The sequence below is a fragment of the Cetorhinus maximus genome, chromosome 6 (genome assembly GCF_964194155.1).
Source record: "Cetorhinus maximus chromosome 6, sCetMax3.hap1.1, whole genome shotgun sequence".
Taxonomy (NCBI): Eukaryota; Metazoa; Chordata; class Chondrichthyes; order Lamniformes; family Cetorhinidae; genus Cetorhinus; species Cetorhinus maximus.
The window spans coordinates 83,319,792-83,341,738 of NC_135884.1; the positions used below are offsets into that span (position 1 = coordinate 83,319,792).

A 21,947-nucleotide genomic window follows, 5' to 3' on the forward strand; every position below is an offset into this window, starting at 1 on the left:
TAAAGTCCTCCTTATTAACATCTAGGGGCTAGTACCAGAATTGGGAGAGCTGTCTCACAGACTAGTCAAGCAACAGCCTGACATAGTCATCCTCATGAGTTCCTCAGGGTAGTGTCCTCGGCCCAACCATCTTCAATTACAGGTAATGTCCCAGACACTATCGTCAGCATCTCGAGGTATGTCCTGTCCTACTGGCAGGACAGACTCAGCAGAGGTGGTGGCACAGTGGTATACAGTGGGAGGGAGTTGCCCTGGGAGTCCTCAACATCGACTTCGATTCCCCATGAAGTCTCACGGCATCAGGTCAAACATGGGCAAGGAAACCTCCTGCTGATTACCACATGCCGCCCTCCCTCAGCTGATGAATCAGTGCTCCTCCATGTTGAACATCACTTGGAGGAAGCACTGAGGGTGGTAAGGGCACAGAACATACTCTGGGTGGGGGACTTCAATGTCCATTACCAAGAGTGGCTGGGTAGCACCACTACTGACCCAGCCAGCCGAGTCCTAAATGACATAGCTGCCAGACTGGGTCTGTGGCAGGTGGTGGAAGAACCAACAAGAGGGAAAAACGTGCTTGATCTCATCCTCACCAATCTGCCTGCCGCAGTTGGATCTGTACATGACAGTATCGGTCGGAGTGACCATTGTGGAGACAAAGTCCCATCTTCACATTGAGGATATTCATATCGGGTTGTGTGGCACTACCACCGTGCTAAATGGGATAGATTTCAAGCAAATCTAGTAACTCAAGACTGGGCATCCATGAGGCGCTGTGGGCCATCAGCAGAGCAGAATTGTACTCAAACACTCGAAAATGAGGTGTCAGCCTGGTGAAGCTATAACACAGGACTACTTGCGTGTCAAACAGCTTAAGCAGCAAGTGACAGAGCCAAGTGATCTCACAATCAACGGATCAGATCTAAGCTTTGCAGTCCTGCCACATCCAGTTGTGAATGGTGGTGGACAATTAAACAACTCACTGGAGGAGGAAGCTCCACAAGTATCCCCATCCTCAACGATGGAGGAGCCCAGCACATCAGTGCAAAAGGTAAGGCTGAATGAAGCATTTGCTACAATCTTCAACAAGACGTGCTGAGTGGATGATCGATCTTGGCCTCCTCTGGGGGTCCCCAGCATCACAGATGCCAGTCTTCAGCCAATTCAATTCACTCCACGTGATATCAAGAAATGGCTGAAGGCACTGGATACTGCAAAGGCTATTGGCCCTGACAAAATATTCCGGCAATAGTACTGAAGACCTGTGCTCCAGAACTTGCCGTGCCCCTAGCCAAGCTGTTCCAGTACAGCTACAACACTGGCATCTATCGGCAATGTGGAAAATTGCCCAGGCATGTCCTGTACACAAAAAGTAGGACAAACCCAACCTGGGCCAACTACTGTCCCATCAGCCTACTCTCAATCATCAGTAAAGTAATGGAAGGGGTCATCAACAGTGCTATCAAGTGCATTTGCTTAGCAATAACCTGCTCACTGATGCCCAGTTAGGGTTCCGCCAGGGCCACTCAGCTCCAGACCTCACTACAGCCTTGATTCAAACATAGACAAAAGAGCTGAACCTCCAAGGCGAGAAGAGAGTGACTGCCCTTGACATCAAGGCCGCATTTGACCGAATGTGGCATCAAGGAGCCCTAGCAAAACTGGAGTCAATGGGAATCAGGGGGAAAACTTTCCGCTGGTTGGAGCCATACCTAGCACAAAGGAAGATGGTTGTGGTTGTTGGAGGTCATTCACCTCAGCTCCAGGACATCGCTGCAGGAGTTCCTCAGGGTAGTGTCCTCGGCTCAACCATCTTCAATTGCTTCCTCAATGACCTTCCTTCCATCAAAAGACAATGACTATCTCTAACAAGAGGGAATCTAACCATTGCCCCTTGACATTCAATGGCATTACAATCACTGAATCCCCCACTATCAACATCCTGGGCATTACCATTGACCAGAAACAGAACTAGACTAGCCCTAGAAATACAGTGGCTACAAGGCAGGTCAGAGGCTAGGAATCCTGTGGCGAGTAACTCACCTCCTGACTCCCCAAAGCTTGTCCACCACCTACAAGGCTCAAGTCAGGAATATTCCCAACTTTCCTGGATGAGCGCAGCTCCAACAACACTCAAGAAGCTGGAAACCATCCAGGACAAAGCGGCCCACTTGATTGGCACCACATCCACAAACATTCACTCCCTACACCACCGACGCACAGTAGCAACAGTGTGTACCATCTACAAGATGCACTGCAGGAAATCACCACGGCTCTTTAGACAGCACCGTCCAAACCTACAACTGCTACTATCATAGAAGGACAAGGGCAGCAGATAGATGGAATCACCACCACCTGGAAGTTCCCCTCCAAGTCACTCACCATCCCCACCTGGAAAAATATCACTGTTCCTTCACTGTCACTGGGTCAAAAACCTGGAACTCCCTTCCTAACAGCACTGTGGGTGTACCTACACCACATGGACTGCAGCAGTTCAAGAAGTCAGCTCACCACCACCTTCTCAAGGGCAACTAGAGATGGGCAATAAACACTGGCCCAGCCAGCGAAGCCCACATCCCGTGAATGAATAAAAAAACTAATTCCTTCAACAGGTCACTCAGTGGCCTGAGGGCCTGGTGTTAGCCTCTGAGGAAGAGGAGGGGACCTCAGAGGGTACACCATCCCGCCTTTGCTTCGCACCTAGCACCAGCCCAGATATTGGCACCTTGATGGGGATGTGAGTGTCGGTAGAATGGTGGCACCTACTGGTTTGAGTACCACACAGTCACCGCACCAGCTACCGGAGGCTGTGATAGTCCAGGCCCCTGAGTCTCAGAGGAGTGTGGGAGACCAGGGTTGATGGACTTCGTGAGTCACCCATGTGGCGGAAGGTGCTGGACGTCTAGCGGGCTGTGCACAATGATCTGGTGGAGATTCCAGGTACCTGTGCCCTGGCAAGGATAGGGGAGTCCAGGCCATGACCACTGCAATCACCCTTGATAGGCGATTCTCATGGAGAGCCGGATACCTGTTGTATTGTGGATAATTATGATGTAAGGTTGTGAATCTTTGGAATTTTCTACTCCAGAGAGCTGTTGATGTTCAATCATTGAGTATATTCAAGCCAGAGATCAATAGACTTTTAGATACTCAAGGAATAAAGGGATATGGGAAGGTGAAGTTGTGATAGAAGAACAGCCATTGTTAAATGGTGGAACAGGCTTGATGAGAAGAATGGCCTACTCCTGCTTCTATCTCTTATGTGTTTATGACTCCATCAAGTCCTTAATTATAAAGGTTGAGATTCCAATGAAGAAATACAATGGGATACAATTTATTTGTAAAGCCTAATCTAATGGAAGGAAGTACAGTCCAGGCTAAGAAAAGAAGTTATGTAAATGTTGTAAAGGCTGAATGGTTGGATATTAATTTCTCCATTAGTAGGGGGTGGGGAGGCCTCTGGGGCAGATGAATGGTTTTCATCTGTCACTAGGAATGACTGATTCAGATCTACTGTCCTGTCTGTTGGAAATGGAATGATGTAAGTGACTCTGATCTATTCACTAATACAATGCATTTTCCAATTCTATGGCCAGCTTGATGGAAGTCAAAGTGAGGATCTTTTTAACCTAATAGGTTTGAATGCAGTTTTACACTAATTGACTTAATGGAGAGTGAAATAGGGCTGGGTGTAAATCAGTGTTGTACTCAATCCAATTTGTTTCCTGATGGGTAGCTTGGTTAAAATTACTTCCTGGGTGTCCAACAGGTCAAAGGGGGAAAGACTAGAGAGTCATTTAGTCAGATCCACTTCATGAAAAGAAACTGTTTATTATGAGCAGTTACCAGCCTGATCATGAGCCTTGCTTCCTTTGGAGGAAGAGGGAAATATTCTCACCATAGTGATCATGTCCTAAATATATCACAGAACGAGGCCACTCAGTCCATTGAGTCCATGTACCAATCGATAGAGTGATCCTGGTGTGAGACTGAGCTATACCAAACTAGGGGTCTTAAATCTGTGCTGGGTGATGGAGTCACTGAGAGAGCTGGGCTGCGATGCAGGGAGGTCTGCTGGAGCACTGCAGATGGAGTAAGTGTAGAGCTCCAGGTTATGGAAGGGGGAAAAAAATGAGTCAAAGGTTTTCTCCACTGATCAGCATCCAGTGACTCCCAATCAACACATATGTATTTGGACACTGCGAGGGCAGGGTCACACGCAGCTGTGATGACCTCTGCTGTGTAATAACAGCCTGATGACACTGGCTGTCTGGGTTCCCACATGAAGAATGTTGTGTGGAACAGGTTGCAGAGAATTGACCATCAGAACTCATGGAATTGGCAATCCAGAGTCAACACCTTTAGGAAAGGAGGGTAAAGAAGTGTGTGTGTGTGTGTGTGCATGTGTGTGTGTGCGTGCGTGCATGCGTGTGCGTGCGTGCATGTATGTGTGCATGTGCATGTGCGTGTGTGCGTGTGTGTTTGTGTGTGTGGTGGTGGGAGGGTGGGGGGAGGTGTGGTGGGAGATGGGGTGCTAATTGAAATTAGCAATGGTCTATCATTCAGGCCAGTTTTGGAGCAGTGTGGCTGTGAGATCCTGGGTTTAGCAGCGAGACATTGAAGACAAGGAATAAGAGCAACTCCCTAGAGGATAGGGAGTGGCTCCAATTTAGAAAAGGGCTAAATGTAGCTTTTCCGTGGAAGGACTGAAAGTGAGATTTTGAATTTCAGGATGAAATGAAAAGAAACCTTTGTACACGGCATACAAACCATTCAAATCACAAGGAAACTCCAACTGCTCTTCACAAAGCAACAGTTTCAAACAATTCACTGAATTGAAGCCAATCACATCAGTGAGCTTCTAATTTGCATCCTCCAAGATCCCCAATTCAGGCTACATGGATTGTAAGATCCATGAATATCACTATGGAATCTTCTTCCACCCACCTGAGAGGGTAGATATCTCAGTTTAACAGGTCATCCCATGGCACTATTTGAAGAGCAGGGTTTTTTTTCCAGTGTCCTGTCCAATATTTATCTCTCAACCACCATCACTAAAAGAGATTAAATGGTCATTGTCTTGGCTGTATGCAAATTGGCTGCTGCATTTCTTACATTATCATCGAATCATAGAATGGTTACAGCACAGAAGAAGGCCATTTGGCCCATTATGTCCATGCTGACTCTCTGCTAGGGCAATCCAGCTAATTCCTCTCCCTGTCTTTTCCCCCTAGCCCTGGAATTATTTTCTTGCAGATGCTCATTCAATTCCCCTTTGAAAGCTACAATTAAATCTGCCTCCACCACACTCTAAGCCAGTGCATTCCAGATCCTAACCATTCACTGCATAAAAAATATTTTCCTCATGCCATCTTTGGTTCTTTTGTCAATTAACTTAAATCAGTGTCCTCTGGTTCTTAACCCTTCCACCAGTGGGAACAATTTCTCCCTATCTACTCTGTCGCCACACCTCACTATTTTGAACACGTCTATCAAATCTCCTCTCAACCTTCTCTTCTCAAAGGGAAACAGCCCCAGCTTCTCCAGTCTATCCAGGTGTCCACTATAACTATGGTAAATTTTCAAAAATATGTCATTGGCTGTAAAGTGCCTTGGGGTGTTCTGAGGTTGTGAAAGGTATTATACAAATACAAGTCTTTCTCTATTTATAAAGGCCTTATATATTTGAGGGCCTTTTTATGAAGGCCTCCACAGTTTGGATGCCTCAGCCACCAGCGGTGCATATCTGGATTTTCAGACTCCCAGGATTTCCTGAACTGTGGTCCCACTGGGAAAGGTATCTCACCAAGAGCAGCATTCGTAGAGGCTAAATTTCCTATGAGATCCACACACTCCATCCGCTGTGACATCAGTGGGCTTTTGGCGGGAAGCCTTTGTATACGTGCAAAGCTATGGCAGCAGGGCAGAAGGCCAAAGGGAATTCACTGCTTCAGCAACAGCCCTGTGAGCTCCTGACACTTTGCGCTTATTGACCAATCTATACAATGTGTTATAATGCAGCATGTACGCTCTGGATCTATGTTCTGCAATTTGTCTCAATTACCTCTGGTTGGGTGGGCAGAGGATGGAGGAAGAAAGAAACTTTGTAGAACCATCCCTGAGGAGACAGAGCAAATTGGGAGAACGATTGTGCCAATTGTACACAGTCTGTGGAATGAACAGATGAAATAATCTTAAAAAACACCCTGTGTCTTTCATATGTTTTCAGGTGAAAATGAAGCACATTTGTATCCTCTCTTTAGATTACAAATTCTCCATATTGATCCTTTGTGCTGAATAAAACCAATTATTGATTTTAAAAGAAGGGAACTGCAGTCATGATTACACTGAATGGAGAGATGAGTGGCAATTTGGCTGCAGAACTATTTTGGGGAGACTGTGCCATTGATTTTTTTCATAATAGAAATTTCAGCTCTGGTTACATTTCAGACTTTAGAGTTATACCTCAAGCAGACAGTAATCTGTCTGTAGAGAATTTAAATGGGGACATAAGCCATTGGTAACAAGGTGAATAGCTGGACTGCAGCACTTGGGTGGGGTTCTGACCCTGGCCATTTAAAGCACGGCTATGAATCTGTATATCTGCATAGAACCATCGGCCACTGGAGGAGCTGGGAAGCAGTCAGTGAACCAGCAGAAACCCTTAAAGGAAGATTTGTGTTTGAGACACAGCCAAAGTGTTGTCCTGACTGCTGCCAGCAGGCAGGAACAGGACAGACTTGGGTAGGAAGAAAACAAAAAATGGCGGAAAAGCGCAGCAGGTCTGAACAGCATCTGGGAGAGAAAAACAGAGTTAACGTTTCAAGTCCGTTTAACCAGACTTGAAACGTTAACTCTATTTCTCTCTCCACGGTTGCTGTCAGACCTGCTGAGTTTTTCCACCATTTTCTGTTTTTCTTTCAGATTTCCAGCATCCGCAGTATTTTGCTTTCATTTTGGGTAGGAAGCATGTTTTATACCACACCTGATTTTACTCTCAATGGAGATTACAATTAAATAGGATATACAATGGGCATCAGACCTGAACTCACCCTGTTCCTGGGAGCACTATGAAATGTATCTGAATCGTCCAGAAGAAATCGCAAGAGATTTTGAAGATACCCAGGAACAGATTTCTGAAGATTGCCATCCTCTGACTGACACTCACTGTCCAGGCTTGTGCATGGAAGGAAATCACAGGACAGTGACTCGGTCATTTAGCACAGGTCACTGAGGCTGCTTGTGGAATTGGAAAGAGCATTTGAAATGCTTTCAGGGCTGAATATTTATGGAGTGTTATGACACAGCAGTTGGTAAAGGCTGAGTTGTTTAAATCTCAGAGAGAAACTTGAACAACTATCATAACCTATATTTTCAATTGGTATGTTTGAGATGCAGCTCTGAATTCGGGAATAAAACCACCAAGCCTCAAGAGATTTTTTATGTAAACTAAATTAAACATTTATTAATTTAACAAGAAATTAAACACATACACATGTCTAAAAATTACTACCATAATAACTTTTAAACAAATCCCCAAATTAGTCACTCCCAGGTAGTCACTTCACCGAGGCAACAATAACCCATAGACTTTAAACAGACACCAGACAAAGCACAATTGACCGTATGAATTCAAAATGAGGTCCCTTGCAATTTGGTTCCTTTGCAGACACAGTTGTAGGGCTTATAGGCTGCTTAGATCTTACATTCTCTGACCTGCACATACAAAACTCCTTTCTGTTTATACCTAGCCTTCCCTTTGAATGTAACTTCTCATTGTATCACTAGGTCTTTGAGCTCCACCTCTCCTAACAATAAAACCCCTTGCATCAATTTTATTAGTAATATAAACACATTGCTTGGTGTCTCCTAGCTAGGTGCAAGATTTTACTCCCTACTTCTGAGTGGTTTATTCAACAAATGCAAATATACTCTTTACCTTCTAGCCTTCTGTTTATCCAATTAACATCTCAAACTACTATACATCAAAGCACCCAGTCTAGCTGGCTTTAATCCAATTAAACTACACACAGACCCTACTACAATTCCAATTTCAAAATAATTTCCAATAAAATTATACACATTAATATCTCTTCATGACAGGGGGCAGAGCTGAATAACAGCCAGAAGCCTGCAGGAAGCTATGAAATTTACAGTACAAGGAAGTCCTGCCAAATTTAAATCAGGATTCAATTTGCCTGTTTTTCTTTCATTTCTTTCCTGTCAAATGGTCAGTTTGAGAGGTGGGGCGGGTGGGAGGTTGGGGTGCACAGCTGGGGATCGAAGGAGAGTGAGGGAAGGAGAGAGAGAGAGAGGCTGCATGGGGGTGGGGGGAAATCATGGTGGGGTGGAGAGAAAGATTGGAGTTGTGGGGGGGGTTGCAGTCCGGAGATATTGGATTGCAGAGAGGAAGGCAAATGGTGTCAGGTTGAATCAGAAGGCTGGGGAGGAGGAAGTACTCCTCCAGGCCCACAAGCAGCGCTGGAAAAGCACTTAGCATGGCTGTAAGTGGTAGTTCCTTTCTCCCTTTATCTGTCAGGTTTCTCAAGCCCTGTGAAGTCTGACCCTCAGCTGTTAAATGAAAATGGCTGTTAAACCTGAATCATGCAGTTTCATTACAATTATTGATCAACCTCTTGAGAGCAGGTTACTCACTCAGAACTCAGTCCAACCAGAAGTAAGCACATTCACAACAGTCCATTCTCATAATTGTAATTTCACAGCATTATATTCTTCATCTTTGAGAACTTTGTGGACAAATGATCAGAAAAACCAAGGCCTTGACCTCCTAGAATTCCAGGTGGAAGAGCTTTTTGCGATGACCTTTTAAATTGAATATTGGGAACCTGTGGTCTGTAATACTGACTCTAGTATTCTGCTTCTTAAGTTACACAGATGAATTAATGTAGCAGCAAAGAGGCTAGAAGCTGGTTCCTGATGCTGGCTTCCCAGAATCTGGTTTAAAAAATCAATATTGAGATTAGAGACAACTAGATTAAACACAGAACAGAGCATTCCTGGTCATCAGCAAAAACCTCAGAGACTGTGACTCTATTGGCTTAATGAATGCTTTTATTACAGGGACTATAACCAAAGTTCTTGTCACAGAGTGGAGTCTCGGATGTAGCTGATATAGTTGTTCTGGGGTGGGGTGGAGGGGTGTGTGTGGGGGCGGGTTGGTCGTTAGCGTGTTTTGACCTAGACTACTTTGACCTTCCTTCACTGCTGCAACAAAATAGAAGAGAGCAGACATTGAATTGCAGTCTGAGCTTCCACTGACAAAGGCAATGTGGTTGGTGGTTGGAGGCACAGTGGGGTGACATCTACCAATCACTCATTGTTCACTTATGTATAATTTGGTGGCATCAGTCTAGAAATTTGTTTCTGGTCATTCTCCAGTGCCTCAGTTGGTTCAGGCCTGTAAGTGACGGCTCCCAAACTAATCTTCCGTTCTGAGCAAGGAGTAGTAGTGGGGATGCTGTAATTGATACAGCACCCTGGGCACCTGCTCCTGCCCATTATCCAGTGCCCAGTGCTGAAAAATGCACATGGATGTCAAGCATAAAACAGGATCTGGCTGGACTATGATCCCTTCCATGGGCAAACAGCCAGCGCCCACGGTCTTACCTGTAGGCTACTAATACCCCTGGAGCTGTATCCTGGGCAGGAGGTGAGGTCACTGCTTTTACTCACACTGGAACATTTCATGGCTCAATTGGTAGCACCCTCGCTTCTGAGATACAAGGTTCCAGGTGCAAGTCCTACTCCAGGACTTGAGCATAAAAATCAATGCTGACACTTCCGTGCAGTACTGATGGAGTACTGCACTGTCAGAGTTGTTGTGCTTTGGATGAGATGTTAAACCATGACCCCATCTGCCTGTTTGAGTGGATATAAAAGACCCCATGTCACTATTTTGAAGAAGAGCTGAAGGGTTATCCTAGCCAATATTTATCCCTCAACTTCGCAAAAAATAAGGTTACCTGGTCATTATGACGTTACGTGGGAATTTGCTGTGTGCAATTTGTCTGTCACATTTTCTACGTTGCAACAGTGACTACACTTCTAAAATACCTCATTGGCTGTAAAGCACTTTGAGATGTCGGTGGTCATGAAAGGTGCTATATAAATGCGAGTCTTCCTTTCTTTCATTTGTACTATGCTTTGTGCTGGATTGGCTGGATATTACCCTGTGCCTAAACTGCTCTCTTGTCTTTTCTTCACATTTTTGTGGTTCAATCTAAAATAAATAACATTTTATTCACACATAAAACAGTCAGTACCTTCTGGGGAGGAAGGCAAAGAAACAGAACAAATCAGCCTCTGCCACACCAATACTAGCTGGTTGACAGAAACCTAGACTTTTATAAATAGTCCACTAATTGTGAAATGATGTTTTCAAATGTTTGTGCTCGTAAAGTTGAGGGATGCTAGTGCTGTGGAATAGAGCTTCTGTTTTAGACACAGTACTCCCAGATCAGGAATAGCACATGGCGGTTACAGAGTATAGCACTACGCTGCCCCAATGACAACGTATCTCAGCCCCAGGCTGAGAAAATGAACAACAGTGTGACATCCGTTTCATTTCCCACACTTGCCATCCATGTGAACTAGTGCCAAATCTGGGGAAGTTTGTGCTCATGAGGAACTGCCTTAAGAATTGACCAAACTCATTCCCGATAAGATGCTAATAACTAACCAACCAGAGGAGGTTTTCAATTTATTAGTCTGGGTTGTGTTAAAATCCTGATCCCAGAGCAGAAGGGCTAGTATTGCTAAAAAAAGAGGCATTTTTTGTTGAAGCTGGTGCATTCTCATGGCAACGCCTCGACCAATCAGAGTTCACTTGCCAACCAATCAGCACTTACTTTTTATTCTTTCATAGGATGTGATCATCATTGGCAAAGCCAGCATTTGTTGCCCATCCCTTATTGCCCTTGACCTGGCTAGGTCATTTCATGGGCAGTTAAGAGTCAACCACATTGCTGTGGGTCTGGAGTCACATGTAAGCCAGACCAGGGGCAGAATTTTATTCTTGGTCAGCAGGCTTGGCGAGGGTGGTTGGGAAGCTGACCACTGCCCGCAATCAGGCCCGGAAGGCAATTTCACGCTGGCGGGCCAATTAAAGCCCACCCAGTATGAAAAGTGAGTGAGAGCTGCCTATGCGGGCGTGGGGAGGAGTGCAAGCCAGGCGAGCATGAGTGCCGCTACATAATCTCCCTGAGCACAAAGCTGCTTCACGGAGATGAACTGATTTTGGATAAAAAAATTAAGGATGTTACAAATGTTATGAAACATGTCCCCTCGTGTGACTCCGTCACGTGAGCAGGGATATGTTTTTAATTCAAGTGTAAAATTTTTACGTGGTTTTTAATTTCCTTTAGGAAATCTCATCCTGCCCATGGATGAGGTTTCCTAAAAAATGTAAAGGCCACTTAGCGTTTTTGCCTGCACACCAACCGTTAGGATGGGCGGTTAGTGTAAATTTAAATTTAATTAACTTTTTAATGGTCTTAATAGGCTTTTAATTGTCAGTGGGCGCGCTGCTGACTATGGCGTGTGCCCACCAAATGAAATATCATGGGGCTGTGCAATGATGTTGGGACACTTGTCTGGGTTGTGCACACACATGCTTGCTGAGTGTAATTTTCTGCCCCAGGTAAAGATGACAGATTTCCTTCCCTAAAGGACATTAGTGAACCAGATGGGGTTTTGTGACAACAGGTGATAATTCCATAGCCACTATCACTGAGACTAGCTTTCAATTCCAGATTCATTAAATGAATTCAAATTCCACCAGCTGCCATGCTGGGATTTGAACCCATGTTCCTGGACCATTAGCCTGGGATTCCAGATTACAAGTCCAGCAACATTACCACTACACCACCATCTCCCCTCCTCTGCCTCTTCTCTTACAGTATAAATATGTTATTTCCCCTGACATTGGTATTTCCTTGTGAATTGTCTGGGTGAGTGCAAGACAAAAAGCTTCAACAAAAAATGTCTATTTTTTCAGCAATACTGAAATGCTGTGCTACCAAACAACCATTAGAAAGGCTAAGCTCCAACCCTCTTTCTCCCAATCACATAATTGGGGTTGCCTACTGCAAATAAATGTACTCCTGCAGTTCCATCATAGAAAACATAGAAAATAGGAGCAGAAGTTTAGAAACATAAGGGCCAAGGGAACATTTGCATTTATTAAATAAACCAGACTAGATTGTTTTCAAAGGAGGGGTGAAATATGCCACATAACCAGGCGATGCTTAGAACCAGAGTGTTTATTTTTCCCCAAGATTACTGGTAAAACTTAGTGCTATGAGAGGTTTTTATTATCAGGAAGATAAAGTCCAAAGACATAGTGAAACATAGTGAAATGCTATTTGCATTCAAAGAGGAAAATATGTATAAAGGAGACAAGACTGTTTGTAAGGGAATGCAGTCTAAGATTCAACAAATGTGAAAAGCCTTCAGTACATATGCCTCAAACTGCTGCCTCCAGGACTGAAGTTAAGAGAACTCACTTTGCATTCAACTGTTCAGGGTATCGTTTACTTTGCCTTGGTCTTTTAAAAATCTACGTGTTTTACTGTTGCCTTAACAAAGGTGTAACTGGGAATCAGATTAACTAGGGGATTTAAAAATTATTGTAGCAGTAATTTGTAGACATATGTATGTGCTTACAATCTTTTCTTTTATTAATAAATGTTTAATTTAGTTTTACATTTGTTTCCCTCATCCAAATCATTGATATATTTTGTGAATAGCTGGGGCCCAAGCACCGATCCCTACGGTACCTCACCAGTCACCATTGGTTCTCCCCTATCTATTCTATTAATTACATCCTCAAAAAACTCCAGTACTTTTGTCAAACATGATTTCCCTTTCATAAATCCATGCTGACTGTCTAATCCTGCTGATCTTTTCTAAGTGTTCTGTTATCACATCCTTTATAATAATCTCGAGCATTTTCCCTCCTACTGATGTTAGGCAACTGGTCTGTAATTCTGTTTTCTCCCTCCCTTCTTTTTTAAATAATGGGGTTACATTTTCCACCCTCCAATCTGCGGGACTGTTCCAGAATCTGCAGAATTTTGGAAGATGACAACCAATGCATCCGCTATTTCAATGGCCACCCCCATGAGTACACTGGGATGTAGATTATCAGGCCCTGGGGATTTATCAGCTTTCAGTCCCATTAATTTCTCGAGCACTATTATTTTAGTAATACTAATTTCCTTCAATTCCTCCTCCTCACTGACCCTTGGTTCCCTAGCATTTCTTGGGAATTATTTGTGCCTTCCCTCATGAAGACAGAATTAAAGTAGTTGTTTAATTGCTCTGCCATTTCCTTGTTCTCTATTATAAATTCTCCTCTGTAAGGGACCTACATTCGTCTTCATTAATATTTTTCTTTTTACATACTTATGGAAGCTTTTACAGTCTGCTTTTATGTTCCTTGCAAGTTTACTCTCACTCTATTTCACCCCCTTAATCAATCTCTTGATCCACCTCTGCTGAATTCTAAACTGTTCCCAATCCTCAGGTTTGGTACTTTTTCGAGCAACTTTACGTGACTCCTCTTTGGATCCAATATGATCCTTAATTTATTTTGTTAGCCATGGTTGGGCCACTTTTCCTGTTGTGTTTTTGTGCCAGAAAGGAATGTATAACTGTTGCAATGCATGCATTTGTTCCTTAAATATTAGTCATTGCCTATCCACTGTCATGCCTTTTAATGAAGCTCTCCAATCTATTTTAGCCAATTTATGCCTCATGCCTTCATAGTTTCCTTTGTTTAGATTTAGGATCCTAATTTTGAATTGGACTACTTCACTTTTCATCCTAATGAAGAATTCTATCATGTTATGATCACTGTTCCCTAAAGGATTCCACACAACAACTTGCCCCACACTCCAGCCAATACATCCATCCTTATAAGGCACTGCCTTCCTACGCCAATTGAAAAGCAAAAAGACTCATTATCCAACTGGATGATGCTTGACTGTCAAACAGCCTTTCTTCTGATTTTAAATATTTTTATATCTGGTAAAGAGAAATGTTCAAAGAAAACGGGGGAAAAAATTTTTCTTAATGTCCTGATGATACTTCTCCAATTCAAGATTGATCTTGAATTCCTAGAGACTCCAGGCCAATCCTGGAGGATTGGCAACCCTACCTATAATGTTTATCCCTGGGGGATTTGCAACTGCAACTGGATAATCTTGTGGTTCAGTTGTCAGGCGTCTCCTGTCTGGGTTCTGAACCAGATGGACCAAAGCTCCCAGGTCAGGCCTGCGTCTCCAAACCTCTTGAGAAAAAGTCATCCAGTGAGAATTTCCTCCAGGCTCCTCCTATTTCATAACCTGTGTAAAAGGGGTTTACATTGATGTTACACTGTTAACCAGGAGGAATGCCCTGGAATCACTTTCAAGCAAAAACATATCCTAAAATAGATCGAGCGGTGGAGGGGGTTATGATGATATGTTTCATGGCCTTGCAGAGTAACATTAAGTATAACATCGTCAAGTGGGTCCAGAACCTAATCTTGCCAGATTTGCACTAAGTGTGGTAGTGGGCAGGAAAAAGAATGTTTCACCCGCTGGCTGTAATGGTGGGTTTTCTCGCAGTATCATCCCAATCCCGCCTCATTAATCATGCACTCCCAGGAAACAGGCCGTCTCGCTAAATGGGCAGCCTCCTATTCGCCTGCCACACAGTCACCACGCTGCATCCTCATGCCAGGCGCTGTATTTAAAGTGCAGCTGCGTGCACATCTCTCAGTGCTTCTAGACCAGGACTGCTGCACAGGGCCCCGATTAAGTGACGCATCCCTGGAATGCCTTTTGGATACCCTGGAGGGCTGCCGTGATGTCCTCTACCCTCACTCTGGGTGAAGGCCAGCAAGCAAGGTCGGTCACCAGTCTTGCATGGGAGGCGGTGGCAGCAGTGGTCAGCGCCAACGCCCTGCAAGAAGACAGTCACCCAATGCAGAATGAGGATGAATGATCTCCTCTGTTCCACCAGGGTAAGTCACTCTTCTCTTCACTCTCAACTCTCACACTCACAAACCCAACACACATCCACATGGATCTCACACCTCAAGGGACAACACCACTGACTCTCACACACACCCTCACATCTCCATCAGGCTCATATCCTCTGGAGCTCGTGTCCTCATCCCATCCATGGTTCTGTTCACCACACAAACGCTCCATGCCGTGCCATGTGCCCTGCTCACACTCTCTCCATCTGTTTTCATGCAGGTGAAGCTGGCTCATAGCAGCAGGGAGAGGTCCAAGACTAGGAGTGGAGTGGCCCAAATTAGGCTCCTCACTCACTTTGAGGACTGTGCCTGCCGCGACAGTGAGGTCAGTAGCGAATATCCATGTGAGGATCCTGCACCACTCCATCCCTCTCTCAATGCAAATGTGAGTGCTCTCGACTCTGCTGCCATGCACTAATTATCTCTACTTTGGTTCACAGGGAGCTCTGCCAAGCGACTGTCACTCTCAGTCAGACAGTCCTTCAACTCCATCCAGGTCCTCACCTCCACACCTCCATCATTGAAGAGCTGGAAAAAAGCAGCCTGGAAGACCCGTCACAGTGCTTACCCACACCCTCCGCCAGCGCAGAGACACTCACCTTGGTGGGACCTTGATCTAGAGCAGGCTCAGGTTCACAATCTGGTTGTCACCGCTCAGACATGTGTCCGCAGCAGGAGGAGGCAGGTTCAGCCGAGCTCCCTGGCACTCGGAGGACTGCTGGGGAAGAGGCGTCTGTGAGGTCCAAGTCAGATGACAAGCCTCTGGAGTCAGCCTTATAACTCATCATGGGAAGTTAGTAGAAGGCGGGGGAACATCATGCAGAGCTGTTGGAAGCCCTCAACAGAGTGGCATGCAAGTCAGAGGATTGTGTCTGCCTACTCTCTGATGAAGTGCGTGTATGGAGGTCTCCATAGGAAGCTGGCGGATGCCATGGAGACCCTGGTCCATCAGAACACGGAGATGCATGCAGACCTGCACTCCATCGTGGTAACCATGGGTGAGTTCCTATGTGGCAACGCAAGAGGGAAATGGGGCACCTTGACATCCCTCAGGTGCACCTTCCCCTCAAAGAGTCAGGCCGGGGCCCTTAGGCACCTAAAGAAAGGAGGTGTGGCAGTTAGACACCCCTGAGTTAGCCACTCACGAATCTCAAAGGCTCTCCTCTCCCTCCGAGCCCCTTTGCCTGTGAGACCCTCAACCTTGTCCTCTGTCACTACAGAGGGAGCAGCTGGCCCACATGAGGACAGCCAAAGCAAGTCGGGGCCCTAAAGGCCTCGGCTCTCCAGATGACCGATGTCAAAGTCATCAGAGGCAACAGGGCCAACCATTGGACAGGCTATCTCCACCCCTGCTGCAGATGTCAGGGCAGCACCTAGAACAAATGGTAGGCCTAGAAAAGTTAAGAATTTCTGATCACAAGTCGTTGCACGGGTGAACAAATTTTGTCACTTTATAATCTGAAAATATATACACTTTTATATAGTTTGTAATGGTGTCTTTCAGCTTCATTTATAGGCTTCATGAGTCCTCCCCTTGTATTCCCCCACATCTTCCCTCTCCCCACCCCGCCCTTAGCAGTTCAACTGAATGCAGCCGGCCCAAGACCGATTCTGGAGGGACAGGTGTGTGTGTGTGTGTGTGTGTGTGTGGCAGGGCCTTTCGGAGCCTTGTGCAAGAACTGTCCCACACATGAGAATCCTTCCTACAGCACTCTCAGCTCAATGTCCCGAGCATTTTCAATGCTGCATGCTGGGGGTCTCTTTCAGTTGTCCACCTGAGCTGACCTACATCCACCAATTGATCGCACTCTCATGCAGCACCTGTTCCCGTCCGACACAAGGCTCCTTTCACTTTCGATTTTGCAAAATGGTCCTGGTGAAGAATGTCTTTAGTTTCCCCGTCCTTTCCTCTCCCCCAGTCACCCATGTCCTTTCCCCCAACACTGTTGACTCCCCTGGCATCACATTCCACCTCCCCAACATCATCTACCAGCCAGAACCCTTTTCTTTCTGGGTTGTCCATGTGAACGTGCATATTCCCTACCTTCCTGAGAATCCCATCCCCATCCACATTGACCCCCTGACCTCCTCCTTCCCACCCCCAGGGTCTGTGTCGGCCTCCGAGGCCCCACCAATCACCCTTGGTGTCCTTTCTATTGCTACCATTGCACCGTCACCTTTCCACCCTACCGGCTCATACTGCTCCCTCTCATTTTTACCATTCCCTCCTACCATACACACCCTCAGTTTGGTCCCAGGGAGGCAGTCATCGACTCCACAGACCCCCCTCCCTTGCACGTGGGCAACCCCACTTACTCCTTCCCCCACCCTTACTCCTTCCTCCCACTGCAGTCCTTCCCCACTCTGAACTCCTTCCCCTACACCTTCCTCCCCCCTCACACCTACCTCCCCAATTGTCACATTCTCCCTTGTGACATCTTCCTCCCCTGTACTCCCTCCCCCCTCCCAACCTCACCCCCTGACACCATCATTCCCCCTCCCAACCTCACCCCTTCTGAGACCATCGTTCCCTCCCCCAAACTCACCCTGAGAGAATCATTGCTCCCCTCCCAACCCCCCATACACCTTCCTCTCCCAGTCAAACCTAGACATTCCTCTCCCAAGCCCCCAGCCCAGTATGCCTTCCTCTCCCATTCACAGCTGGACCTTCCTCTCCATCCCCTCATGGCCAAGATATTGATGTGATCTGAAGCAGACCCTCAATGGTGACCTTCCATGAGCTGCTTCGCGGCAGAGCCATGTACCAGAAAATCCACCCAGCATGCGATGCACATGTTCCTCCAGGGTCCGGTAGTAGTAGAGCCCCAGCATCTTCTGCTCCTTGGATGTCCACAATGTGAGCAAGGCCCTGACGGTAAGTCCTGACTGCCGCACATCACACTTATCAAGATGTGTTCTGCACCAGCAGTTTTCCCGCCAATGTGGGCGGTAAATTTGACTTGGGGGAATGATTCCAGCGAGCAGGGCTTTTAATGATATGCTGATGTGCAGATATATTAAAATGAATTTCCCGACATCCGGTGGCGGGAAAGGCCATTGATGGGCGGAGCGGGTGATCGCAAACTGATTTCACTACGTCGTGAAACCGACTTTTGGCCTTCCCACCATATTCTCCACTCATGCCGCCGTGATGTCCAACATCAACACGGGCATGGAAGTGTTTCACATTTATCATTTGGTTAATGGTCACTATGGAACCCCTAAAGGTGAGGAAGTCATTGCTGTTTTAATATTTAACATTTTGTGTGGTTCTGGAATGCAATTGATTGATTCTTTTAGAAAGACTGTCCAAAGTTAAACCCACTACTGTGTGTTAGATGCTGGGAACACACTGGTGCCCTTTACTTCCAGTGTTGTTATGGTCATAACAACATCACTTCACTTATTACTGCAATATTTGAACACATCTGCCAGTTTTGGACCTTTGTGTTCAATGGCTGTCATGGCTTCTGGTCAAACATTGCAGAAGCAATGGCAACTGCCAGTGGCCCATTTCACCAGATGATTTCTCAGGCCCAGAGGTTCCTTCCAGCAGAACTGTAACAGTGGGGAGCTCTCCTGATCCTTATCTAAAAGTAACTCTCTTCTGAACCAGGTTCCCTGACCACAGCATTATTACTAAACTGTTTCAATAAAAGGTATTCAAAGGTTTGGCCATCTGGAGAAGATTTCTTTTGAAGTCTGATGTTTAAAAAAGGGGCGGCCAAAGGCGAGATTCCTCCCCTAAACAAAGTTCAAGTAATAGCCCTTATCACAGGGGAATCCTTTCCCAGCTACAATGGATGTGACAGATCTGAGAGTTCTGGAGCTAAAAAAAACAGAAGCAACAAACACAAAGATGGACTTCAATTTTTTCAGTGCCATTTTCTTCTTCAAATTAATATTTGAGGAAGAATAGGTTTGTTTTATTATTCAATGGGGAAGGGATGGGGAGAACAAATAAAAAATCTACATACAGTAATTTCTAATGTTTCATTCTTTATATATAGAAATTATGATAAGCAGGAAGCCTATAAGACACCAAGAATACTGCGTTTCTTGTGCCTTGGTGCCGGTGCTGTGCTACCTGTGCTGTTTACATTGGGCTAGAAAGCTAAAGTGGTTTATATTGGGTCGGAGCCAGGACTCCCTCCAGGTGTGCAGAGAACCCAGGGCCTCTATAGTCCTCTCTGCAGTGCCTTGGTTACACTAGGCACTGCCGAGAGGAACCTGGAATAACACCCATTACTTTGAGTCTTTGTCCCATTTAGGTCGCCCCAGGATTTCCAGGGGTTTTCCAAATGTGAAGAATAAGGCCAGTGCCTGTGAGAGACATAAGCCCAGTGTTACCACATTGGCGAGACAGGAGGAGCATTCCTGGCCCTCATTTCCCATTTTGTTCCCAGTGTAACAATGAAACATCCACTTGCAGTGACATTATGGGAAGCCACTGCTAAGCTTTGCACGTGAATTCACTCTGCTCAGAGGATTTGAGGGGCTCAAACCCTGAACAAATAGGGCCTTCTAGGTAATCTTTAAACCTCTCCTTGAGGTGCTGGCTGGATCTTCAGCCTGTACCTGCTAATAGCCAGGAGTACCTGAGGTCAGCCAGATCTTTGCACCAACCTCTAATTCCTAGTGCGAGGCTTTTGTTGGTGGGGTTTAGGGCTCATAGCTTTTGGTGTGTCACAAATCCTCTGGAGGCAGAAATCCAACCTCAAACATTACTGCAAACCCATCAAAGTAACCGTAAAGTACATAACAAATTTCCTATTTCTGGTACAGTTGCCAGGGAGCAGCCAAGATGGCATCCCAAGGGATCCTGGGGAAACAATGTTAAATGGATTCCCACAATCTCTCTGCACTACTTTCCTATTCATTTTACTCACTGCCACCATTCATATTGGAAACCAGAAACATGCAATTCCCATGGCTACAAGCAGCGAATCTGTCAGCCGTTTTGATGGAGACTCAAATGTGAGACCCATGAAGACCCAGGTCTCTGTTGCTGTGGAATCATGAAGGCTGTGCTTGGTTCTATTTAAAGTGCTGCTGACAGCAGACGAACCACAGTTTTACAATTGGCTGTACTCTACACACACTGATTTTGTCTCCAGTGACCCAGATCTCAGAGCTCCAATTGTCTGAATCTCAGTCTGAAACTACAAAATGGCATTCAGTAACTACCTGATAAAACAAATCCACAGAAGTTCAACCAAAAGACTGAGCCTTATTCAAACATGCAAAACCTCCCCTTTATCACCCCGCACCCCCCACCCCCCCTCCCCGATCACTATACTTGGGCAATATGTAGTCACATTCGTCCCTAACCTTACCTCTCAACTCAAACATTAAAATTGTCCTTGGCAACACCTAAATTCTCTGATAGTACATTGTACATTGCACATTGAGCTAGCTACCCATCAGTCACCAGTTGCTGGTCAGCCATCTTGAAATTGAACCAATGAAGTGATGCCATTTTTGATTTGGTGAACTTTTGAAGGTAATACCAAATTAGCAGCTGTTCTGTTTTCTTTATTCAAGTTCTGTTTGATTTTTCAACATGATAAAAAAAAAGTTCACTATATGATTAAGGGGTAATTGTCACATATCCACATGGTGAGGAGAAACAGCAAGTTATTGTGAAGTCCACGTCCTCCTCTTAAAAAATATCAACTGCATAATTAGCTTTTTTGTCAGTTTCCTCGGAAAACTTTGATTTTTCCAGATTCAGCCAGCAAATTTATTACTTTTGCCTCAAAATCTGCATCATGCACTCCGGTCTTTCGGAATTCTCCAGCATATCTATTGTTCTCCCAGTAGTGGTGCCAGTTTCCTCTGCTATCAGCACCAAATCCATACACATTCACCTGTGGAAGCAAACATAAAGGAATTCAATAAGACCTGTGCCAGCCAACTTTCAATCCCTGCAACCTCAATGAATTTCCCCAACCTGCCTGACCAAAGAGGCTGATATTTGATAATCTCTTTTTCACCATATATATATATGGTGTCCAATCCCATTTGAATAACACAAGCCAGGACAATCAGTCAGGGTAGGAAATGCACTTTGATTCTTCTTTCTGAATGTGAGAGATCTGTGCTTGATGGAACCTAGCCTCCCCCTGATCCATGGGGTACACTGTTGTGTTACGATGGTTGTGAAGGAAGCGGTTTCTGTCCCTCTAAGTTATAGATCTGCTTCCAGCAGTAAAGGTTCTGTGCTGTGGTGTCTCTATACATATAGAACTGGCCTAATTATGCTGTGAGACAGATTAAGCAATAATAAGATAATTATGTATTATTGACTTGGTCATTCTGGATTAGAATCTAAAGGGCCTGTACAGGCCAGTCGTGGTATTAGTGGCATCAGTGGCTTCTACAGATGGGTTGAAATATCATTCAGATTGCTGAACTTAGCAGAACACAGTAGGGTAGGGCTTATGGAAATGTATCAGGCTCTTACAACATTGAATTGTGTGTCATTTCTAGGTGGGATCTTTAACATATTAGCTGTATTGTGCTCTTGTAGGTGAACTTCGCCAGTTGGAATTTCTACTGCACTGTGGCTTTAGGGCACTGAAGTTTTATCAATTATATGTTATGTTATCAATAACTCTTTATGAAACAGACTTGTCTTCAGAGTCTTTGTTTGCACCTATACCTGGCTGCCTTCTTGGACACATAGCTCACATGCAGACATGACTTTCTCCTGAGATCAGTCAAACTGCAAATACATTCGTGTGTTTGGAAATTGTGCATACATTAACAGAATGTAAGAACTACGCAGAAAAAGTCAACAAAAAGGAGCAATTATTAATAGCAAAACACATCAATGTGAAAACCGACTAACGTATGGAATATAATGGCCTATTTTCCAGCCCTACTGGAACAGATGAAT

General features: G+C 45.1%; 1 protein-coding gene across 4 annotated transcripts in view; it reads right to left on the reverse strand.

Moving 5' to 3' along the window:
* Positions 1 to 20,330: 20,330 nt before the first annotated feature.
* st3gal2 (ST3 beta-galactoside alpha-2,3-sialyltransferase 2) overlaps positions 20,331 to 21,947 on the reverse strand; it is a 455,559-nt gene continuing 453,942 nt past the window's right edge. For all 4 annotated transcript variants that reach the window (XM_078543944.1, XM_078543943.1, XM_078543946.1 and 1 more), the window contains one exon: positions 20,331 to 20,916. In XM_078543944.1, coding sequence (XP_078400070.1) covers positions 20,743 to 20,916 — 174 coding nt within the window. In that variant the 3' untranslated portion in view covers positions 20,331 to 20,742. The remainder of the gene's footprint in view (positions 20,917 to 21,947) is intronic.